The sequence below is a fragment of the Anneissia japonica genome, unplaced genomic scaffold (assembly GCF_011630105.1).
Source record: "Anneissia japonica isolate Jap-2015-1 unplaced genomic scaffold, ASM1163010v1 scaffold3709_len703521_cov189, whole genome shotgun sequence".
Taxonomy (NCBI): Eukaryota; Metazoa; Echinodermata; class Crinoidea; order Comatulida; family Comatulidae; genus Anneissia; species Anneissia japonica.
The window spans coordinates 317,665-344,052 of NW_022694779.1; the positions used below are offsets into that span (position 1 = coordinate 317,665).

Here is a 26,388-nt window from a genome sequence, read left to right on the forward strand (position 1 = left end):
TTTGAAAACCATAACTTGAAATCAGGATTCGGTTTTCAGAGAAATATCTAGAGGCAAGAATACTAATGTGTTTTTTATGTGCTGTCTTTTTACCAAGTTCTTCAATAACATTGATTTATATTTTAAGTATTTTTTTTATCAAATAATTAAAGGTAACCTCTATAAACTTGCAGAGCTATAAGCCACTAGATTTTCTATTATTTTACAGTACCATATTTATTGGAATAAATATCCTCACTTTGAATAAACGCTCACCCCTTCAGAGCATCATTTGGAATAAACACTTCCCTCAATTTTTTCCTTGAAATAAACCCCTGCCCCCCCCCCCCCTTTAAATGACTGTAAACAAATCTAATGAAAGTAACATCATTCTCAAAACATTCTATTAATGTTTTTCTCAGGTAGAATTACATTTTTTCTGACCAGGCTTGGATCAATATGTCTTTAGGATCATGCAGTAACCCGTTTTGATGGTATCCACTAATAAATGCCCCCAAAAAAATATGGTATATTATAGATTTTAGTAGTTTGCAGCAATAAAACCCTGAATGCCATTTGCTTTGTTGTTTTATTAGCTGTCATAACTAACTGTATTTTATGCAATTTCAACTCATTATAAATGTAAGGTTGTCCTACTGCATAAATTATTGAATATTAAAAGCTTATGATCGAAATTGGTTTAACAATGGCAATGGATGAAATCATTTCCAGCCATATATACTGGAGATATTCTCAACAAACAATAGTTCTTTTCAGAACTATGTACGTGTTGTACTGTATCACATCAAATCAGATCATCAAAACATTTATTTCATCATGGCTAAAATATACATATAAAACAAGGCATTTGATGAGGACCAACCTAGAAGTCATGCTTCTCTCGGTTGACATTACCGTAAGCATTAATATCAAATATAAATTTGGTAATTGTGCGTAGGCTTGTCCAAAATTCGGTCCGCCAATAACAACTCGCATTTTAAATGCATATCATTGCCTACTGGGGAATGATATCTGATCTTCAATTCTTAGAAAGTAATGTCACGATTTTCCTCATAAAAAATACACCTACTCAAACCTCATAAAACCTTTAAGGGTCCCAAATGATGAGCTCTCCACTCCCCATGCCTAATAAACACGTTTCCAGGTTATAGGGTAAAGGGTTTTAAAAGATTAGCCCTACACTCCCCAAGCCTAAATAAACACGCTTCCAGGTTATAATGTAAGGGTTTTAAAAGATGAGATAGCCACTCCCCACACCTAATAAACACACTTCCCGGTTATAGGGTAAGAGTTTTAAAAGATTAGTCCTCCACTCCCCAAGCCTAGAACAAACACGCTTTCAGGTTTTAGGGTAAGGGTTTTAAAAGATGTAATAAATACGCTTCCAGTTTATAGTGTAAGTAATGCCTTAGCCAGTATTTTCAAACCCGGGACATTATCAGAGTGGACCCACTTTATGCGTTAATCCAAATAATGTGGACCCATTTTCTCTGAAGTTAAAAGCATTTTACGCAAAAAATATGAAAAATTTGGACCATTTTCCTAAAAGCTGTCTCTTATACACATCTAGATGTGTAGAAGAGACAGATCTACAACTCTAATAGTGATACTGAATTTGCCATTCCCAGTGATGGCTAAATCTGCCACTTGTTAATAATTTGTCTAACTCTTCCTCTCTGCAATTAGTAAATTTCTCTCACTTTGTGATGGTCGAGTCTATTTTTTTTTTTTTTTTTTTTTTTTATTGGGTTTAGGGTTACTCCTACAGTAGTGATTCCTGAATCTACAACTCTAATACTGATGACTGAATTTGCCATTCTCAGTGATGGTTAAATCTGCCACTTGTTAATAATTTGTCTAACTCTTCCTCTCTGCAATTGGTAAATTTCTCTCACTTTTTTTTTTTGATAGGATTCAGGATCAATTGAGCAGAACTGTATATATAAGGTGGATGAGTATGGCTTCTTCATTTATTGGAAAAGTGAAGGAAGGGTAAGCAAATTATCAATTATTATTGATTTATATTTGTGCACATATTATTGATTATATGTAAACTATATTATATGGAATGCTTTATTGGTGATATTAAATTGATGGTGGCTGAGCTACAAATGTATCTTCAGTTCCGCCAGTGTCACCTAAACTTCTTTAGATGACAAATCAGTGATTGACACTCCAACTTTGACTTACATAGTTGAAACATGGTTGCTATAAAAATATATGTTTGATGAAGTTGATGGCTCACCTGTTAAAATATCATCCCTGATTTATGGCAGTATATTACAAAGCCTCAATGTTGCCTGGATATTGCAGATAGCTGTTAAAACTTATGATATATTGACAAATTGTTACCAGTAATTTGAAAACCGTAACATGAAATCAGGATTCGGTTTTCAGAGAAATATCTAGAGGCAAGAATATTAATGTGTTTTTTATGTGCTGTCTTTTTACCAAGTTCTTCAACAACATTGATTTATATTTTAAGTATTTTTTTTTTATCAAATAATTAAAGGTAATCGCTATAAACTTGCAGAGCTACAGTATAAGCAACTAGATTTTCTATTATTTTACAGTACCATATTTATTGGAATAAATATCCTCGCTTTGAATAAACGCTCACCCCTTCGGAGCATCATTTTGAATAAACACTTCCCTCAATTTTTTCCTTAAAATAAACCTCTGCCCCCCCGATGTGTATAAGAGCCCCCTTTAAATGACTGTAAACAAATCTAATGAAAGTAACATCATTCTCAAAACATTCTATTAATGTTTTTCTCAGGTAGAATTACATTTTTTCTGACCAGGCTTGGATCAATATGTCTTTATGATCATGCAGTAACCTGTTTTGACGGTATTCACTAATAAATGCCCCCCAAAAAATACGATATATTATTGATTTTAGTAGTTTACAGCAATAAAACCCTGAATGCCATTTGCTTTGTTGTTTTATTAGCTGTCATAACTAACTGTATTTTATGCAATTTCAACTCATTATAAATGTAAGGTTGTCCTACTGCATAAATTATTGAATATTAAAAGCTTATGATCGAAATTGGTTTAACAATGGCAATGGATGAAATTATTTCCAGCCATATATACTGAAGATATTCTCAACAAACAATAGTTCTTTTCAGAATTATGTACGTGTTGTACTGTATCACATCAAATCAGATCATCAAAACATTTATTTCATCATGGCTAAAATATACATATAAAACAAGGCATTTGATGAGGACCAACCTAGAAGTCATGCTTCTCTCGGTTGACATTACCGTAAGCATTAATATCAAATATAAATTTGGTAATTGTGCGTAGGCTTGTCCAAAATTCGGTCCGCCAATAACAACTCGCATTTTAAACACATACCATTGCCTACTGGGGAATGACATCTGATCTTCAATTCTTTGAAAGTAATGTCACGATTTTCCTCATAAAAAGTACACCTACTCAAACCTCATAAAACCTTTAAGGGTCCCAAATGATGAGCTCTCCACTCCCCATGCCTAATAAACACGTTTCCAGGTTATAGTGTAAAGGGTTTTAAAGATTAGCCCTACACTCCCCAAGCCTAAATAAACACACTTCCAGGTTATAATGTAAGGGTTTTAAAAGATGAGCTATCCACTCCTCACACCTAATAAACACACTTCCCGGTTATAGGGTAAGAGTTTTAAAAGATTAGCCCTCCACTCCCCAAGCCTAGAACAAACACGCTTTCAGGTTTTAGGGTAAAGGTTTTAAAAGATGTAATAAACACGCTTCCAGTTTATAGTGTAAGTAATGCCTTAGCCAGTATTTTCAAACACGGGACATTATCAGAGTGGACCCACTTTATGCGTTAATCCAAATAATGTGGACCCATTTTCTCTGAAGTTAAAAGCATTTTACGCAAAAAATATGAAAAATTTGGACCATTTTCCTAAAAGTTCACACATTTCAGGCAAAGTATGAGAAATCTGGACCCATTATTCAAAAAGTGGACTCAAGTTATTCATAAAACTGCATAGTTTGGACTTATTTTTTAAAGTGTGGACCCATTAGAAATATTGTGTGTGACTATCTCAACTGTCCCAAAAGCTGGCTACGACATTGAGTGTAAGGGTTTTAAGAAAAGATCAGCTCTTCACTCCCCGATCCTAATGAAGAGATCACCATGTTGTATAGCCATTAATGAACCCAAATGGTCCTAACCTATCCTAACCTCATGAATTTGGCATAGACACACACAGATCCCATTTATCTATGCTTGCTAGATGCTTCTAGAATATAATAATAATAATAATAATACACATTTTTAAAGCGCCTATTAAAGCAAACAAAACTGGCTTGTCACCGGCGCTGAATATGATGTAAAAATAAATAATATAGATGAAAGTGAAATTATGATTCATATCAAAGATTGCATTGCTTGCTGTAAGTTTCAAAGAATATGGATGGTTGCCATTAAAAATTGGGCATGTATTTTATATTGTCAGATTTCAAACTTAAGTATATTCATAAAAGCTGGCCTCATAAGTATGGCATTATCCTGGAGGTACGTATGAATGATAAACATGTCAATTACCAAGTAATAGAGTTGGAAAATGTCAAGCAAACGAAATTGATGTATTATCAAATCGATCTAAAAAATCAAATGTCGCCCTCGATGTCTACGTCTCACAAGATATTGGATGTCTTCGGTTAAATTATGGACTTGTTATGATGAGTTTCATCCTTTGTCATTTCTCATCAAGTCAGCGGACTTCCATTAGTATGCAGATATTGTAAGGTGTGATTGTGAATTTTTCACTAGTGAATATGATGCCCAAAGTCAGTTTTTTTTTTTTTTTTTTTTTAAGGCAGTTTAGTTGTTAAAAAAAAAAAAAAAAAAAAAATGCTGAAAAGAAGTAGTGGACATATATTATAAAACTAATATACTAATTTTCTGATAGTAACCTTGGTATAGAGATACGCCGCCACTGATGGTAATTAAAGATGATTATCTTTTATTACTACCAGTGGAGGTGTATCTCCATACCAAAGTTACCATCATGTGATTTTTTCCTATTATTCATTGCGTATTACATAATACCTTGAGAAATAGAAATGTGTCCTAATGAGAAAATCTACAGGTGTATACCACTTGGCCTTATAGCTCAGATGGCAGAGTATTCAAACGGAAATCGGATAATCCTGGGTTCGAATCCCAATGTGAGATTCCTCAAATATTCATTACTAATTTTCCACAAATATGTAAATACCATTGATTTATGATTTATAATAATTTAGGAGCAAAGAAACCAGACTTAAACAGGATGAACATTTGCCACTTTTGTGGCTATTTTTAGCATTTTTAATGATTGGCAATGTGGCAAATGTACATTTAACGATATAGAATGTTAATTAATCAATCAATTATTTCTTATTGATCGTTGATAATGTATTTATTGGACTATGACTAACAAAATCCACACATAAATACTTTTTTCACTACATTAAATTTATTGCAATCTTTAAATATACTGGTTTATTGTCAATGTGGCAATGTATTTAATGATAAAATGTCAATCATCATTTCTTATTATTAATCATAGATAATAATATTAATAATATTTATTGGATTCACTTTTGCATCAGTGGCACACATCAGACAATACATGATGGTGCATCCATACGGAAAAAAAAAATTAAATCAAATTCAAAACACAAGGAACAACATAAAGTTTGAATTAAGGGCCTGTGGTTACAGTGTGACAGAAATGGTTATTGAAGGTAACTTACAATAAGTAAAATAAATGAATACATAACTATGTTCATAATGGGATAGTATAATATATGGTTTGCAGATAAAGTATATAGACCAATTAAATGAGATACAATTAAATAAAATACTGTAAAATAAAACAAAAGTTTAAACAGGTAAATTAGTCAAACAAAAGGAAAGAAATTAAAATTACAAACAGTACAGTAGTACAACAAAACCTTCAATTTGAATTGCCATACAAGTAAGGAATCATTGGCATCAGGTAATGTTGAATAGAGATATTAGATTATGTATATCTATTGGACTATAACAAATACCACGCATACATTTCACTTCATTAAATGTATTGCAATCTTTAAATATACTGGTTTATTGGCTATGTGGCAAATAATGATAGAATGTTAATTACTCAATCATCATTTCTTATTGTTAATCATAGATTATGTATTTTCAATTATAGACTGACTGACGAATGCCACACACACACACATACACTTCTTTCACTTCGATAACCTACTGCAATCTTTTGATACTCTGGTTTAAAGTGTTTTGAACAAAAATTCTTGTTTCAACATTTGCCATTTTGTGGAACTGTATGTGGGAGAATGAGGGGTTAATATCTTTAGATGTTTATGTACAGTAGGTGCGTGGGAAGCAAGAATGATGAGCAAGTATATTACACTAGAGGGATTGTATGTGTGGAAAGAGGGAATCATTTTATATTAAACGATGAAGAAATATTTCTGTACCATATGTATCTATGATCACAAATGCAGATAGAGCTGTTGCTATTACAAAAATACCATATTGTATTGAAAGCATACGCTTTCGGGCGTCTTTAAAGTTTCTTAGTTTGAATGAATCCAAAACAGGAATCATTAAATTTTAAAGTTTTCCAAATCTCTCCCTATCAAGGAAATTCTCTTTGGCGATTAATCAAACGTGTAAAGTTCAAAGTTTAGGAGTTAGACTTTGGTGCAATGGATTGAAAAATGGTTAAAGATATTAATGGGATAATCATATTTTAATTATGACTTTTAAATCTTTAAAATCCATGACTCCTGAATATATTTCTTCAAAATTTAAATTTTCTAATACTGTACATTCCAAAAATACACAAAATCAATCTTCTAATACACTAATCATCCCAGTCTTAAACAATATACAAAGAAAAAGAACCTCTTTACAGGGCATGTAAATTATGGAATGAGCTCCCAATAGATATCCACTGTAAATTTGACACCATTACATTAAATATATTTAAAATAATATTAAGTAACCTCCTTGATTGATTTTTTATATGTATTTACTTTGTTACTTGTTTTATGTTGAATCTGGACTTCATGGGAGACCAGTACTTGAGTGTGATCGGGAGAGAACGGGAAAACAGTTACATTGGGTTCTTACCGGTATTGTATCTGCGGGTGGTCTATCGGTTCATGCAGAAGTCAGCTTTCAAAAAACGTCTCAAAATCAATGAAATTATCGAAGAAGCTACAACATAACATTGCAAACTCCCAATAAATCGCAAATGTACAATTTGGGCTTATAAACCTTGAATAAGCTTTCATTTGTTTGACAATTGTAGTTTAAAAACAGAAAATTACTACCACTGTTAAACGAATAAGCAGTGGTGCCACGATCATGTATGATTGTGGGGGGATGCATGTAATAAGGTAATATCTGGATTCTAGGTTAGCCCTCAGTTGAAATAATTTATTTTCTTGAGCTTTTTATTATTATTATTATTATTATTATTATTATTATTTTTATTATTATTATTATTATTGTTATTTTTTTATTATCATTATTATTACATCACATATATTACAAGAGGTGTTTTTTTCTGCCTTAAAAATCATTAACAATTTATCTTTTTTTATTATTCCAAGGAAGGGCAAGTTCTTGACTTATCACAAGTAAATGACATCAGGAAAGGAATAAGTGCACGGGTAAGCAGATTGTATTTATTTATGAAGTTGAATCAACTGACCAATGAAGTAATCAGACAATCAATCAATGGATAACAGATCAGTTAGATGAGACTTTTTTTTATAGCTTAGTGAACCTGAATAAGCTTGCGTAACAAGGTATAAAAAAAGTCTTGCCTTAGTAAAGTAGATTCCATATTTATTTTCATAGTTTTTATTTACAATAAATGTTGTTAAAAGTTCATTATAATTGATTAACATGCTATTGAAAAATTGAATGTTTTTTGTAATATAAAAAAAATTAATTGTTTGACATTTAAAGTTGATTTATTATTGTGTTTATGGAATAGTGTTTTGGATTTACAATAATCCGTTGTTTGTGACTATAAAAATGTGGTCTTACATCTGTAAGACCAAGGGATTTAAGAACACTAAAGAGGCTTTGTCTGTGGATTCCCCATCTTTTTATGGAGTCTTTGCAGATGGAACTTCATGCTGCGGCTAAGTTTAAACTTGGGAGTTGCATGAGGCGCATACTGTATCTTAGTTGAGTTATCGTAAACCAGACGTTAATTTACCCCTTAACCCAGGCTAGTAATCCAATCACGATGCCCGAGTTAACATTTTTTGCCAGACCTTAAAAGCGACAGGTTATCACTGTGACCTCGAGTGTTTCAATGTTTTGGTCTTGCGGTGTTATAGCTTTCGTTTAGTTCTCTCTCTACGACAAAGCTGGCTGAACCAACATGTCTAAATGGCCAAGCACAAAACTTTTGGCACAAGTCTGAACATACAATATTCTCTAGGACTAGTAGTGACCTTAAATAAGGACCTTGACATTCACTATACAGTTATCACTGTTGACAACACATTGTGCCAACAGTTGTTGGCCAATACAATCCCATGTTACAACAAGGGATGCAGATGACAATCAGCTTTGTTTACCATCGGCAATCAGTAGACGGCTTCGCAGAGAGAGAGGAGATAGATTTGTTGGCTGTGGGTCATAATCATCATTGTAGGACATAGTATATGCCCAGCTTTAGGGCCATTATTATAATGACTGAACATTCCCCTATGATTAATATTAAAACCATGTATTATAAAACCATGTTTTATTGCCTTGTGGATCACAGATCGTCTGAGGTACCTTATATTTCATGGAAACATTTCTTTTTTTCCAAATAAAAAAAAATGTAAACATCCTTAATGTTCTGCTTAAACTAAGGATGCTGGTTGTTGACTCTGAGGAGCTCATCCGCCCATTATAAGTTTATTATAGTTTGTAGTGTCATTTACTGTTTGTCACTACTGCCCTCTTGAGGACAGAAACCATAATGTGCGTAACTAACGTTAGTAATTCAGTTCTTTCCACCTCCCAACATTACCCAAAGAGTACTGTGTACAGCAGACACTGGAAACACTATTATTAACATCTAATCAACGAACCTAGGTATACGACCATATAACCCACATTATAAAATGCCACCCTTAAATGGAAACATGTACAGTACAACCCCTATTAAGAAGACATTTTTGGGATCAAAAAGTCAAGCCTGTAGGAAGGATTTCTAAAGGGGATTCTATTTTTTCCACAAAAGGGCACTTTGTAAGTCCATGCTCACCTGATCCTCACTATGGTTGGGAAAGATTTTAAGGATAAAACACCTCAGATGTCCGGAAATGGCACTCCAATTAATAGACACAAAATTTCAAATGTTTTGAGTTATTTAAACAACTTCCATGCAAAAGGCAATTTTTGCTGATAATTTATAAGGGCATTTATGAAAGGAGGGGTTCTTTTCATTCAAACCGGTCAAACCAAACCCCCCCCCCCCCCCCCCCCCACGATAGGATGATAAACTAATAATATTTTTTATAGGGCCTAAGCACCACTCTTAAACAATTTTTTTCCCCACTAAACACCAATAGGTTTTGTGGTGCTTATTAGAGATATTCAATTTTGAAACTAACATTTGTGGAACATACATACTGACAATGGTCGACTTATAGAGCGCATATTATGGAAACCTCTATGCGTTTAACATAAACATAAAAAAAACATACCAAGAAAGTAATACTAAGCGTGGCTTCGCCATTTCTCAGAGGAGCTCATCTGCCAAAAATGTCTTGATTTTTGTTATCGTATGTAGACTTAGTGCTCTTAGCTAACAATTTCTTATGGACTAAAATAACACAAACATTGTAACTTATACCCAATTCATACATAGTAGCAAATGTAACAAGTTTTAAAAAGTTGTAGCATAGCTAATCTCTGAGTTATTCCTACTGAGATCAATTGTTTTCACACGCACATGTAAAATCATGTAAGAAAGAGCAATAACAGATAGGCCTAGCAACAATTATATGATGCGATACATTTAAGCTAATAAAATTAATTTATTAGCTTTAAACCCTAAAAAATGTTCTGTTATTAGTCTTACACGTATGAGGAATCAGGTGCGTCCTTCGTATGTCCTTGATGGGCATGTTTTGTCGAATCCCGATCATCTTAAAATTCTTGGGGTATTTATTTCCTATAATCTTTCCTGGGGACATCAAGTTAATGAGGTTACTTCCAAATGATATCGTATTTTGGGGTTTATTCGTTCTATTGCTTTTGGGTGTTCTTCCACATATTCATTATTGTAATCATGTTTGGTATCCTTATCGAGTAGGTCATAAAGCACAAATTGAAAATATTCAACGCAAGGCTACTTGATATACTCTTCAGCAAAAACCTCAGGAACAATCTTATGTGGGAAGACTAGACACTTTGAAATTAATGTCTTTTGAAAAATTAAGTGACTATATTACTATATTAAATATTTGTCGTTTACTTTATTCCTCCCGCGCGAGTTTAGTTTCTAGTAAATTAATTGTTCTTTATTGTTTATCATTACTCTTATTCCATTATTATTATTATTATTATTTTATTTATTTATTTATTTTTTTATTTCTTATTTATTCATTTATTCATATTCATGGAGGGGGTAGATGTGATGAAGTGGTGTGTGGTAACTTTTCAATATTTGTATCAATGTGCTCTATAAAATGTATGTAAAGGGCTTTTTTATCTAATTTGTAGTAAGCGCCGCTCTTTGATAAGCATTGCATTAAAGCCCCCGATAATTTTATAAACGCATTATGCACTCATTTGATCATTTATTATTCTAACTGTTTCTTTCACTTTAAGTTCAACTTTTATTTAGTGACGAGTAGATAAGCAAAATCCATGTATAATTGCATTTCTCTACAAACTCATTAAGATTTTGGTTGTATTGGTTGCTAAATATGAGCTGATATAAGTTCTTCTATTATCACAATCTGGAATCCCAAAATGGAATGCTCCCTCTATTAAAGATAATAACTGTGTTCCATTATCATGTGTAGACATTATGTCTATGTGAACTTAATGTGAACCTAAATATGAATTGCTATTGTATATCATGCTTTCATTACTTATGGTAAATAAAGTGTTAAGTTACAGTATGCATATTGAGGAATATTAATATTAAATTTTTTTTAATTCATTTTTAGCCTACAAGCCAAGCACCTGACGAAAAAATATTTTTGATATGTTGTACAACTGATTTTTCTAGGACGGAAAAAAAGGTGTTAGATGAAAAACTTAGAAATGGTTAATGAGATACAGATTTTGAATATTTAGGAACTTGGGGGAAAATGGGTGGTTACGTCCTTGAACATCTCTTGGGTAGAAAAATATTTTTAACCATAAAATATCCCCAATTTTTATTATTATTGTTACTTGGTATTACATAGCTTTTTTTCCATGCAATTCCACAGAATCCGTATAGACTAATCGACTGGGATAGTAAATTGGGATAGTAAATTCCTAATTACAATTCATTGAAATTAATTAGTGAAAACACACAGCACTTTGTGCGTGGTTTCAGTTATTTCTAAATTCGGTATTGTAAAATGAAATTGCTTGGCTTCGTGGAATGGAGAGTTTGTAATGCATTGTTTGATAATTATACTAGCAAAGATATGTTATCAAACAGACGTATACCAGAGGCGGCAATTGACACAGCGGTTCAGACTCTAAACTTAGAGCAGGCATGAATCCAACCTTGTGCATTTTGCTTGCGTACTTATAACAAGGCACATTAGGTACATTGTTTGTGTCTCTTTCCATGCCAGAGTATAAAGGAGCCAGTGGTTGGAATTGTGACATTAAATGTACAGTATTATTGGTCTGTGCCAATTCACTGTATGCAGTAGTATATGTGAGTACTGATCCCAGCAGTGGTAACACCAGCCTATCATATATAAGGCCAAGATCTTGTGGGCTCACCAGGAACCAAAAAACCGAACCAAAAAAGAAAAATATTGCTTGTGTTCTTCAGTGGGCATTATATGTTTTAAAATGTATTGAAAGAGCTCAAAAGTGCTCATTTTGTGGATCCCATTTGGTTTTGTCTCTGCAACCTGTTTGCCTCCACTGAAAATTGTCAGATTCCTTGTCACACATTTTAAAAGCTAAAGATGTAGTCAATGACCATCTGCTTCTTATACTGTATCTATACCTGCTTGGTTCAGCTTGACTGGTGGTAGCCACCCTGTGGTTATCAAATCAAAATTTTTTTGACCAAAATTACAAAAATGTATGCTGGAAATTTGCATTTACATACAAACAGAAACCCTACCAGAGATAAATATTGCACAAGCTAAACCGTAAATATCTTTCAAACATTTGCTCTCAATTCCATTGTTGCTAAATTTCCAAGAAACTGGCAATTACCACTGTGAAAATAGAAAATAAAATCGCAGTGGCTATGTCTATGGCGAATTATGCAAATCCCAATTCACTGATTGGTTGAATTGGCTTTACCCTAAACTTAAAAATAACTCTGCCTGTGTTAATGTGCTACAGCATGACGTCAGGTAGGCGTAGATGCAGCCAGTTTTAAATAAAATAAGGTCAGGTAGGCCTAGATGCAGCCAGTTTGAAATAAAATAGGGGTGCATAAAACCTACAGTGTTTTTGGTTGTTTTGTTACTGCTATTCTGCTAGATGTCCCCCAGTGAAAAGATGCGAGTCTTCAGACTTTGGTGGCGCTGTTTATAGATACACCTGATAAAATGGTGTATTAAATGACATTCTGCACCCTTCCACTATGTAATGTCTGTCATGTTTACTTTAGTACAAGGTCTGTTGCAAAAACTCAAGTTGAAAAGGTAAACATCAATCGAGAGGAATTAATGTTACAGAAATGTTTATTGAATCTGATCACTTCCTACCTACTACATCAGTTACATGATTAATGGATTATCAAAGAGTGGGTGGTATAAAAATACTAATCCAAAATAATAAATTGTTTCAATTAAAATTAATTTGAATTTATTGGTAAATATATTGATAATCCTCTTGTAGCTGTAACTAGGCATCATTCTTGGCAGGTTTATACAATAATTATAAACTACTGTTGGTTTTTAAACATATCTATTCTTACTGCCAAAATACTGTATTAATTTACTATTATTAGACATAACTTCAAATTTTAATTTTGAATGAAGATACAGGTTTTTTTTTAATTTAAAAAATAGAACAAGGCCAAATTTTTCTCACCAAGTAACAGATGCCAGATTTTTTTTTTGCTTAGATTTGTATTGAATTCAATTAAAGGATTTGTAGTAAACATTTGTGTAGCAAAAAGAATAGTCTTATAAGAAGTTACACTTACTTGATCTTTTTAGATAAGGATGTAAATGTTTAAATTTAATTTATGATGGTTTTTCTGGATTTTATGATGAACGGTAGAGCTAAGACGTAGTTTCACCTGTACTTATTTAAAGCGAGCAAAAACTACTTAACGTCATGGTGGATCTAGAAAATCGTGAACTTAAAATTCTTCGTGTCATGCACTACGGTAATATTGCGTTTGGAATCACACAGTATCTGTGGATGCTTACTACCTCCATACGTCTAATTGACATGAAAAGTTGTTGAATAACGGCCGTCTATAGGGGTCATCTATTTATGGACGCATACGCATGCAATTTATATGCGTCTGCTCAACGTAAAAACGTCTCTAATGGTCAAGTTTGATTTATTTATTCTTTATTTTGCAAGCATTTTAGTACTTATCCACTGTTTTTCAAAGTAAATTTACATAAAATATTAAAGATATAATAATATTATATTTGTGAAAACTACGCCTTTCCACTTGCATCACGCGTAGCATAGTGATGGTGCGTTCATAAAAAATAATTATGCTTATAACATACTCTCCTCATTGTTCTTATAACATATCCTTCTCATCCTTCTTATAGCATATTCTTCTCATCATTCTTATAACATATTCTTCTCATTCTTCTTATAACATATTCTTCATAGAATTCTCATCAGTATAACATATTTTTCTCATCGGTCTTATAACATATTCTTCTCATCCTTCTTATAAAGTATTCTTCTCATCCTTCTTATAACATATTCTATGGAGATGTAACTTGGTGGCTAAGATGCTTGTCTTCTAAATCCAGGGTCCTGTGTTCAAATCTTGACAGCATAGTACTTTTTCTCATGACTAAAACTGGTAATGAGACTTAGTTTATAAAGCATCACATCATTGTATGTATTTAAGAGGGCTCTAAATATCACCCAACCTTGTAGGATAAGTTTACCCTATATAAATGTGGTAAAAAAAAATGCAAAACCTTAAAATTCAATGTTCATTTAAAGGAGCCAATAAGTTGTCAATTTCCAATTATACAAAAAATCTAATGATTAAATTTTACTGATGTGCAGATGCTTCAGTCTGAAAATCCGTAAATTGATTACCAGCCAATTTAAGGGTTGACGCAGAAGAATAGAAACGTTATTATTTATGCGCCTGTTAATACACGTAATCTTTGACTGGAGTAACGTGACCTTTACTGGGTACTAGATTATAAAAATCTTAGTGAGTGACGCAGGAAAAAAGCATAGCCTTTACCGAGCATGTCTTCACTATCTCATGTTAAATAGTGTTGGAGAACGTTTCTTATATTTAATATTTTAAAACTGCCATCTATGTTATGTACGTATGCGTTGCTTCCTCAGTGCTTTTACCCAGCGAACGTCATGAAATCCTGATAAAATTTGATTAAAACATTGTGGACATGATGTTGTACAAAATCATAATTAAATGGACAATGCTATATTTGTACTTTAGTGGAAAATTCTTTATTAATTAGTTAGTCTCCCTTAACACGTCCATTTCATATTAACAGTTGCATTGATCAAACTGAGTGCTAGACATGGTGTCAATTTGGCGGAAAATGAACACAATGCTCAATTTAGTTCAAGGGTTCGTGCATGGTACACACTTAGGGGAGTCTTCCAATTACTGTATTTATGCCCAACCTGTGTAGTCGGCTTTAAAAAGGTCTTATACAATTTATTGCTAAGTTAGTGGTGTCAGATTACAACATCACAATTATTTATTTAGGCCTTAAACATTTATTTCTTTAATTCTCTTTTTTTTTTATTGCAATTAATGGCTTGTTTTGATTGGATTATTATAGTCAGTTTCTTGTTTACATTTTAAAACTCGTCTTTCTGATTATTCTATCAAAGGGAAAGTCATGCCACGATCATCTTCCTCACTATGGAGATATTATATACCGTATATTTTATAACAACCAATTACTGTTGTTACTGCTGGGTGCCTGAATAAATAAATAATTAGATTAGGTTTAAATATGGTGACATGACACCGATTAACAGTAATGAACGAGAAAGGATTTTGAATTTGAGAAAGAGAATAAATCTGGAAAAGAGGATGACTGTGTGAAATTGTGAGGATGAGAAGAATATGTTATAAGAAGGATGAGAAGAATATGGTATAAGGTGGATGAGAAGAATATGGTATAAGGTAGATGAGAAGAAAATGGTATAAGGAGGAGGGTAAATATGTGAAAAAGAATAATGAGTGAGGAAAGGAAGAAGGTATGTAGAAGGAAAAATGCATTTGAGAATGAAGAAGGGACATGTATATGAAGGAAGAGGAGGACGAATAGACGAAAGGAAGATGGTTATGGGGGAAAAGTAGGAAAGAAGAATAAGAATGGAAGGATGAGTGTGGAAAGAAATAGAATGAGTGTTGAAAAGAGTATGAGTATAGAATCAAGGGAGGACAATGTATAAATGAGAAGGTATGGGAGGGAAGAGGAGAAATAAGTATGGAAAGAAGTAAGTAGTATGGGAATAAGTATGGGAGTATCAGTGTGAGAAGAAACAGAATGAGAATTAAAGGAATATGAACAGTGGCATAATAGCTATGAGCTCTCACTGGTTAAGGCCAGGGGGTCCCAGACCTTACGGGGAAGTGGCCGTGAGATAATCATCAAAATTTTTTGTTTTGCTCTTTTAAGTAGACGAAACAGTTACAATTATAATACATCCTTAAAACTTAAAAATAATACAGCATTTAGAATGTATAATGTTAGAATCAATGAGGTAAAATTAGGTGAGAAGATATTTCATAAAGGTTTAATATAAGGGAGTGGGGAGGAGTGTAAAGCCTTACTGTAGAATATTAGTATCAGCAGCTGTGGACATCACTCATACTGTAGAAAACATTCCCCGTAGTCGTTGCATATTAGCCTCTAACCCCTAGAATTTATAGTCCTAGTTATATCCACAGTGTTTCAAAATTGAAGGCAGACTTTAAATTAGATTTTAAGACAAAGCACCTTTGACAGTCATATCTGTCTAAGATACCTGTCATAGTCATCATATCAACCCCCAAGAAAATTTATCAAAAGTAGCCGACTAGAGGTTGTTGGCTATGGTACAAACTTGTGTATGCTCTTAGCTTAGCGGGCCGAAATTTCTTGTATGACCTGCATTGACCAAGCAGTGAGATGTGCTATTAGACAATCTCTCGAGAAATAGCTGGCAAAACATTCTCATGGGAAATATTATGGTCAAGTAGTAAGGCTATTACTAGTTTACACTATCTGGTAATGCATTATGTGAAAATTTCTCACAGGAACTGTTTTGACCAGGCAGTTGAGCTTACCATGTGTACGCTCTCTGCTAAATTAGCGGGTTGGAAGTTCTCACATGAACTGTTTTGACAAGGCAATTGAGCCTAGCTGGTGCAAGCTCCTTGCTAAAGTAGCGGGCTAGAAGTTCTCGCATGAACTGTTTTCACCAGACAGTTAAGCCTACCTAGTCCGTGGTCTTCACCTGAAGTGTTGTTTAATCCATAATTTATGAGATAATTACCGCAAAAAAAAAACCTCATGAGTATGAGCTTATTTACTAATTGAGAATAGTAGAATATGTTGAGTGATTAGGTGTTAGTAAGTCTTCTTCCGGCTTAACTTGTAGGATATTTGAGTGCCGTTTGTAATCTACAACCATCTCTTTGCTACATCACTAGCATTTTTTACACAATAATATGATTCAGTTTCACAAGATTTGTCCCAATTGATGGGGGTTGTCCCAATTGTTGGGGGTTTTCCCCCTTGTGCAACACCTGATGAAGCCTTGTTCACAGGGAAGAAGCATTGTGTAAACTATATCACTCTTCTAAAATGTAAACTGGATGTAAAAACAGTCAAAATCAACAGGAGATTAATGAGTATAGAGCATTTAGAGCATGTTATTAATTTTTATTAGAAGTCTGAAATGATGATGGTAACGATGTTGGTATAGACAGTGGGCGATGGAAGCAAAGTAAATGATTAGTAGGAGTAAGGTGATGAAAATTGATGATATCCACACTATTAATTTCTCTGACAAATTCATATGGTTTGTCCTTATAATATGAATATTATATTATCATCTTGTCCATATATGGGCATGGTAATGTCATAGCTGATGGATGATGTACTATAAAGCCAGATTCTTAATGACTGGTATAAACTGTGTAATATCCAGCTATAGTATGATACAGTTTTAATGTACATATACGCACGGCAACAATCAATCAATCAGTACTCGGTTAAGGCAGCCATGTCGGGGTCATTGTGGACATATCTGCTGATGTCGTCACAGATGGTATCATTTCTGATTAGGTCTGGAGTCATCATTTATGTAGGTCCTAAAGACATAAGTGTATTACCGTACATCTTACAATGTGCTTGATTAGGCGATGGGAGGGGGTAATTGTTTTATGTAGGCTCTATCAATACCATGCCTGATTGGTCATGGTAGGTGCTTTCTGTATGAAAAAGTCATCAATTATGTAGGTCGGGTCTGCCATAAATAGATTAACATAAAGTCTGCAATGAAGGTTATGTGATTATTAATATGTAGGGCCTGTTGGACAACATAGACCACATGTTATAGGGACGGAGTCATTGTACATTCCCAAAATGTGCTTGATGTGGGTTACTTTTATGTACAGTAGGTTCTGCCTGCAACTCCAGTCCCCCAGTTTCCCAATGATAACCCATGTAAGGTCTGTTCAATACCAGTGATTTTGCCATGGGTTATATGGCATCATGCACATATATGTGAAATAACTCGTTTCATTATGAATCTGATTTTGTTATGATAGTCATACTTGCAACAACTGTGAGTTTTAGTTCAGGATTATAAGTTTGATTTTAAAAAAAGAAAGAGGTGAGTTTATGTTTTTGTTTATATTTTAGAAATCAATTAGTCCTCAACTTGACAGTGATATCTCATTGTTGATAATATATAAATTAAAAATATATTTAAAAAAATGTTTATAATAAGTATATTTTTTAAAAATAATTTAATTTAAAACATTTATATTTAACTTTTTATTATCACAGGATATGAAAGACCCAAGTTACTATGATAAACTACAGAAGATGATAGACCACAAAGGGGACTTGAATGACAGAACTGTGACAGTATGCAGCGGTCTGGATCTCGTCAATATTAGCTACATGCGGATGACCGCATCAGACGCATACACGGCTCAGGTATGGACTTAAGACTTTCTTCATGATACCAGTGGTATTTTGTAATCATTATCATCAAACTCGTTATTAGTCTTGACTTTATCATCATCATTATCATCCTCATCATTATATCATCATTATCATCATTATCTCCCTCATCAACATTTTCACCTTTGACATCCGATCATCTTATCAATATTATCATTATCATTTTCATCATCTTAATCTCAATACCAATTTTATCATCTTCATTTTAATCTCATTAATAAATTCATCATCATTTCCTTCCTCAACTTATTAACATTATCATCTTCTTTACCTTTATTCTCATTACCATCCTAACCACTATGATCATTAACCTCCTCAGCATCCTCACTATGATGATAATCACCATCCTTGCCTTCCTCTTCCACCTCATTATCATTAATATCATCATCTTTTGCATCATCTTTATTATCATGCTCATCCAGTATTCATAATAATCCATTCTTTTAATCATTCTTATGATTAATAATTAATCTGTAATCATTAATAACATTGTGGAGTTGTTTGCACAATGGATGTAAATCTACTACACCCACTGAGCTTGGTTTATCGATCAAACATTTCTAAAGTTTAACAGCAAACCAGGTGAAACTATTCAAATATTTATTAACAACATTATCGTTATATTTTTTCCTTCCATTTTTTCCTGCCACCATCATCATCATCTTCATCATCATCATCATCATCAAATTACCTGAGAAGGAAGCATAGTGTACTTATCATGAAGCACTATATCAAAAAAATTTGAAAAGAAAAGTTAGTCCCAGTGAGGAAGATACCGGTCTACAGTATGGCCATCTATTAATCTGTAAACTGAGTAACACAATCACGTTTCTAAATTATCGTAGAATTACACCCTACTGTTAGCAATAACCTTGATAACAGTGCTCCACACATGTCCAGGAGAAAGTTAATTAAAGCATGGATACCTGAAGTTTAACACTGTTAGCATCTGAGCTAGATAAAGCATATCGCATGTGTAACAGTCAACCGGATTATCGCTGGTGGGAGGATAGTCACAAGATGACTAATTGATGGAGTGAAAGACGAAAAATAGATTAGCAGTTTAAGTGTTTGTTTTTCCCCCTCATATGTTATATAATGGATCATTTAAAGGCTCTGATAATTTAATTTAATTACTTTTAAAAAGTTTAAATTGAGAGGGAATCAGTATTGTAATCTCTTTGGTGCATGTTATTACAAATCTGTGTTCTGTCATACACGAATCTGCGTTCTGTCATGATTTGATATAATGTTCTGTTTTATAATATGTTTTAGTACTTGCTGTACGGAAAGTGCTACTTGCTGTAGGAAAGTGCATGCTATCTCTTGGCCATTGGATGTGGTACTGTGTATTGTCCTAATATGGATAGAATACCATGCATGTTGACACAAGTACCATTAGTACTGATATAATTAGAGGGGATAGATATCCTCTTATCATAAAGGATTTACAAGAGTGTATACCTAGTCATGGTTATCTGCCACTCAGCATTCCAAGTACTGGTATAGCCAACCAATTGTTGTCTTCTTTATAAATGTGGGGTATTCATGGTTGCAAAAGCTATGATATACTGTAGTTGTAATTTCCATGGCACATTCTCTTTTTTCACTGTTGCAATGTATATGGTATATCCATGGCTGGCTAACAGTATTGTAGTGGTAAGGTATACCCATGATTACCTTCACAAAAGCGTCAATCAAAATACATTTTGTTAGAGACCTATTCCCATATAAGGATTGAGCCAAAGACCCTCCAATGACCATTTAATTTTTTTACCAAATAAGCTATAAGGCTATTAGGTAGATATGCTCGCTTAGATTTTCCCGTAAAGATGATAATTGAGAAAAATGTATTGTCTCCAGGATTTGAACCTTAGACCCTCCAAATATTTTTTGATGCTCCACCAGCTAAGCTATATAAGGCTAAGGTGCAGTGCCCTATCTAGGATTCTTGAAGTGGGGTGCTAATGGGGGCATGAAGGTGAAGTGGGGGAGGGGCTCAATGATCAGTTGAGGGAATGCTAATTTGCAAAATAAGGTGATTTTAGGTGCTTTTTAACAAATTGACCATGATTTTTTGGGGGCGTCTAATTGCGAGGAACTTTTTGAAGGGGCGTATGTGCACTACCTACTAAGGTGTGGGCGTATTCATGGGTGCTTGCTACTTTCTTATATTCTAGCAATATTAGAGGAATTTTCATAGATACTTATCTTTTCCAATCTGGCAAGCCTTTTTATGCACAGGTTAAAAGAATCCATATCCAATCCCGGCAATATGTATTGAGTCAAAGGATTAGATATCTACAAAGCATTTTCTTTTTGTCTTATTTTGGTTTATTTCACCTATTTGTGAAATGGTATTATCATTGCTACATACTGCCTTGGATCAGCACCCTAACCCATTGTTTCCCACTTGTTAACCTCATTATACTTGCTGCAAATCTTTGGCCTAGTGGCACTACTATACTATCTAATCATTATATGGTATCTAATCAGTGCTGTCCGATTATTACCCTGGACCCTGACGCAGTGTTCCATAGAATCCAAGGCATAATCTTTCAATGTCCTACCATGAATTACGTGTTGAGAGGATGATGCCGTAAGGCTGTATTCCTGCTCTTTAATATTAGAAGCTGGATGAGCAAGCTGCAGACTTGCAAGGTAATATTACTACCCTGGATAAGAAAGCTGCAAATTTGCAAAGCAATATTCCTACCCTGGATGAGGAAGCTACAGACTAGCAACCCATTATTACTACCCTGGATGAGGATGCTGCAGACATGGAGGGCAATGTTACCATTATACTGATTATGAAAAATTGCTTTATGCAGATGTCGATTAACTTGCTATAAATTAGCATATTCGTCTTTGAAGTTAAAGCTATGTTCTTATTGGTTAATTACATTATTTCTCTTTTAAATTTCTAGATTAATGAACACAAAACCGTGCATCGTTTATGAATATATGCATTTATATTTATCATTGGGTCATTATATATTGAGGGACCAGCTGACGCTTGCTTGTCTGTTTTAAGCTTAAACGTGTACAATGTGGTAGTGAAAAATATTAGTTTCTTGTCTGCGACCATCTCTAAATAAAAGTCGCAACATTTTACTTTTGTGATAGAAAATATAGAAGTGCTTCATTTAAAAAAGAGATAAGACTAAGTTTTTTCCTTCAAGATATTTTAATGGCATATTTAAATTGATGATTAGAATGTGAAAATTTCTAGCCAATTTATGGATGTATAAAAACCAATCCTATATTCTTCGCATATATAATGTTAAATTGTATGGTATTCCACCTAACGTTTTTTGTAGTAAAAATATTTAAATCAGTAAAAAAAAATTTTTTTAACTGCTTTCTTTGAAAGTTATTTTTTATCATATTTAAATTATGAAATTTCAATGTTGATATTTAATGTGTATACAATGAGGGGTTTTTTTTACACTACTATGCAGTGTGTTGTAACATTTGATAGATCAAGAGATACTCCTATGTCTTGTCCTGAAAAAAAAATAATACAAAATTCAGGTCACTAAAAAATGTTTATATTAATAATAAATGTAAATGTTATGTGCAAATTGACGTAAACGCATGAAATAAATTTCTCAAGGTGATTTTTAACAATGGCAATAAAATGTGTCATTTTAAATATTATCACAACCTATGGGTATTCAATTACCCTTGGTGATGCAGACTTCAGTTGTCCTTAACATGAAAATGAAGAAGATTAAGATGATATTGTAGCTTTAAAATTCCCAATCGTAAAGGACAGTTTCAGCTTAAACTGCCAAGATTCACTTGCACGGTTACGGAACTGCAATTTGTAAGGATTTTTTTAAGCAGTATTGAATCAGCACAAAGATTGTCTAACAGAATCTTAAAATTGAGCAAATCTGACAAAAGGTGCATAACATAAAATAATCAACTATTATGAAATTTACATTAAAATTCTATGGAAGTATTTTGTTAGCCAAATGTTAAGGTAATCATTCCCATCAAAATAACCAATCATTTCAGTTACTGTGTGAACTAGTCCATGCCTCGAGCATTTTGACAATTTGGAATAAAGGACTATATAAATCCAATTACATTTCGTTAAGTAATATTCTCAAAAGTATTGTTAGCCTTAATACTATGTTAATAGTATCACTCAATCATAACATTGTAGGAAACATTAGCCGAGTATGCATATCGATTTTGCAAGTAATGATATTGTGTTGGCTATGTTATCATCATCACCTGAATCCGCTATGTTACTAATTGTCTGATTATTTATTCTGCTGTTACATTTCATGATGTAGAAACAGTGAAAGACAATTGTCGGCAGCATAGAAGATGAAAATATAGGAGTAAATTAAATTATAAAGGAAATCAGAAAAGGAAAATAATAAAATATAAAAGAGGAAATTAAATTAAGGGGGAAAAAAAGGAGTGACGAAAAATAAATAAATAAAAAAGGATATTTTGGGGGCAAATCATCTTTATTCAATCTCAAGTAAAAAGAAGACACATCAAATCCAGGTCAAGGTTTTTCAGATACAGAAATTAAAGAAGATTTAGATGATATTGTAACTTTAAAATTCCCAATCGTAAAGGACAGGTTCAGATTAAACTGCCAAGATTCACTACCAGCAAATTTCTGGGAGTAAACTGCGGTGGACCAGCGTCCCACCCAGGGGGAGCATCGTGCTCTCATCCTCTTCATGCTGCTTTGAAAGTAGGGATAAGCCCCAGCCCATATGAGCCTCCAGTAGCTCAGCAAGGATTTACTTTCTGAACCGTGTGGTCAAAGAGTTTTAACCACAAGCTGACCATCTTTGGCCAGCCATGCTTAGTTATAAGGAAACACAAATAAAAATACATTAAAGTATGTATATATTGTGGTGGCTTTTTATCCATAATGAAGGTCACCTAAAACTGGTATACAAAAGAAAATTATCATTGTGTTCTTTTTATTCTCTGCATCCCTCTTTATCTTGTAATACCTTCTTACGTTCTTCTGGATATCATCTATCTGTTAATTCTCTTCTTTCCTCTCTCTTTCCCTTATCCTAGCCCCTATCACATATTCCAAAAGGCTGCCATATCATATTACACATATCTTAATATTAAACTAAATGAAATGAGTATTTAAACGAGAAAAAAAAACAAATCAAATAAGAAAGGGAAGTAACCACCAAGTCCCCTAATCTAATGGCCATTGGGCAAAAACATAAGTATAAACAAAATACTGTAGTTACGAGAAACAAAAGATGATTATAGCATCAATAACACTGCGATAAAAGTGTTTACTGTATATTGATTGGTTGTTATCGCTGCAATGGAGACCTAGTATTTGGCAAACTCTCTTCAGCTGGACAGCACATACAAGCCTTTATACTGGCCATTAATTACATAGTGAAACAATGTTGATTTTAATTTACTGTCTGTTTACTTCGAGTCAACATTTCAAATTGTGCGAACTCAATTAAGTAACATGCTCCATTACCCATCTTAGTAGTATAATTATGGTTTATTAAACATGCTTAAAGAAAACATGAAAAAATATAATTAAGTACAGTACATGCATTTGAAGTAACTTCTAGATATAAAAAATTAGAATAAAAAAATGTTCTGTATCCAACGAATAGATGATATTTAGTATTGGATAAAAATGTATATCCCATCAGGATTCGAACCCACAACCTTTTCATTAACTACTTTATCTTGTATATCTTTTAGTAATTTAAGAAAATATTTTCTTTGTCCAATTAATTAATATTAAATTTTTTAGAAAAATGTATGTCCCATTGGGATTCGAACCCAAGACCTTTTGGTAACTACACTACCGACTGAGCTGACCATTTGGACTGAGTTCAGTTGTTATACACTCTTAACAGATGCGTACATAATTGCATCCTTATAATCTTTGCATAGATGCCTTAATTCACTGGTAACCAATTTAAGGATTCTTGTAGCATTATCAATCTCTGTGAGGTCAACAAATCCATAAGAATTAGACAAAACAATTGAAGTTGAGTGATTTTTTTTTCTCCCGCAGGCATGGGTTGATGGTCTGCAGTCAATCACTCATAATTTCAAGGCCAGTAATGTATGTCCAATGACAAGTTTGATGAAACAGTAAGTGTATATGTAGTTTGCCATAGTTACGCTATGCCAGTATATGCCATTCCTACATATTTTTTTCATTGAGCCCGCATTTATCTTCCTGTGGTCAATATAATGTTTCTTTTCTGTAATCTGCATTTCCTTGTCGTAATCCCAGTTAAATACAAACATCCAGAGTGCCTATCCGGTGATTGGGTATGATGTATTAACAAACCTTGAACTGCCAATCAACAGTTGACCTTTTTTAAAGGTCATGAACTTACCTGTACTGAAAGTATTTTAGTACAGTATAATATTTAAAGATGAGATGAAACTGAATTTACATTTGGTAGCAATAGTTTTGTTTAAAAGTTCAAGGTACTCATGAATTATTCAAATTGTTTATTTCATTGCCCTGCCAGTGTACTTTTATATAAGATTACTGATTTTTACTTATTTTTAATATATTATTTGCAGTCAATCATAATTTGGTAGACAATAAATGTCACATCAAGGTTATCATTATCAAACCAGTTGATTACAAATCTGTGGTTTGATTTTGACAAGTTTTTTAATTTTCCAATTTTTTCAGTTGGATGAGAATCCATTTCCAAGTAAACCCGAACGGAAAAATCCCAGTGAAGAGTTTAACCAGGACATTTGCCTCAGGAAAAACAGAGAAGATTGTTACTAAGTCTTTAGAAGAACTTCAACTACCATCAAATAAGGTTATTAAATTCTTACTTTTTTATTTTATATATCTTACATGATATAGAAAAGAACTATTAGTGTATGCGAGATATTTTGAAGAAATTGTATGCGACATATATTTTGAAGATGCATTGTAATGATCATAATAATAATAATGAGGATATATTCCATCCAATCTAAAAATAGAGCTCAAAGCATTGACTCTCCAGAAAGCTGATGTAAAACCCAAACAATGAAATGTACAATATGATACAATAAATTTAATCAAAATTCAAATTAAACAATCAGTTGAACATCATATGATACAAAGTGTAGTGTAATCAGATATTGTGTAAGTAAAAACCAACAAAAGCCTAATAAATTTAACTGCAAAAAGTACATGAAGTTAAGGATATTGGATATTACCATATCTATGTTTCCTCCTTTGATTACATGTTAATTTCTTGTTATTAAGCATGTAATTATTTCTGCCAGCATCCTCCACAATGCATACTAAAACCTACTCTATTTTCCAAGTGGTAAATTATCCTTTGAAAGAATATTATGCCTTTCTAATTGCTAGCTCTTTCAATGCTGCTTGCAAAAATATTTTTTGTGTAATTCAAAGGGGGTACACCGTAATGAATAATAATAATTTAAAAAAACACTTTTAATGCGTCATCTATCTGGTGTGCTATTACAAGGCACAGTGACTTTGATGAAAAGAAAAACTTAGGTTGGTTGAGGTAATGTACTTTATATGTAATAAAGTAAAAAGTAGAATCACTTAGATTTTTTCTGGATAAATCATTTGGCTTATTTATTGAGGCTTGCCTCTAAAGTTTAGTTTTGGCCTTCCTGTTTACTTGTTTAGGCTGTTTATTCTAATCTCATCCAGCCTGTTGTTTCCAATCATGCTTGCATGAAATTCTCACTTTATACCATCTAGCTTTTTCTACCCTCACTCACTCGCCACTGAGGAAGGACTAGTGT

At 33.1% G+C, this 26,388-nt stretch overlaps 1 protein-coding gene across 1 annotated transcript in view; it reads left to right on the forward strand.

Moving 5' to 3' along the window:
- Positions 1 to 1,915: 1,915 nt before the first annotated feature.
- LOC117101316 (1-phosphatidylinositol 4,5-bisphosphate phosphodiesterase beta-4-like) overlaps positions 1,916 to 26,388 on the forward strand; it is a 24,718-nt gene continuing 245 nt past the window's right edge. Inside the window, exons 1-5 of the mRNA XM_033241282.1 lie at positions 1,916 to 1,992; positions 7,636 to 7,695; positions 18,433 to 18,585; positions 24,659 to 24,738; positions 25,298 to 25,433. Coding sequence (XP_033097173.1) covers positions 18,436 to 18,585; positions 24,659 to 24,738; positions 25,298 to 25,433 — 366 coding nt within the window. The 5' untranslated portion in view covers positions 1,916 to 1,992; positions 7,636 to 7,695; positions 18,433 to 18,435. The remainder of the gene's footprint in view (positions 1,993 to 7,635; positions 7,696 to 18,432; positions 18,586 to 24,658; positions 24,739 to 25,297; positions 25,434 to 26,388) is intronic.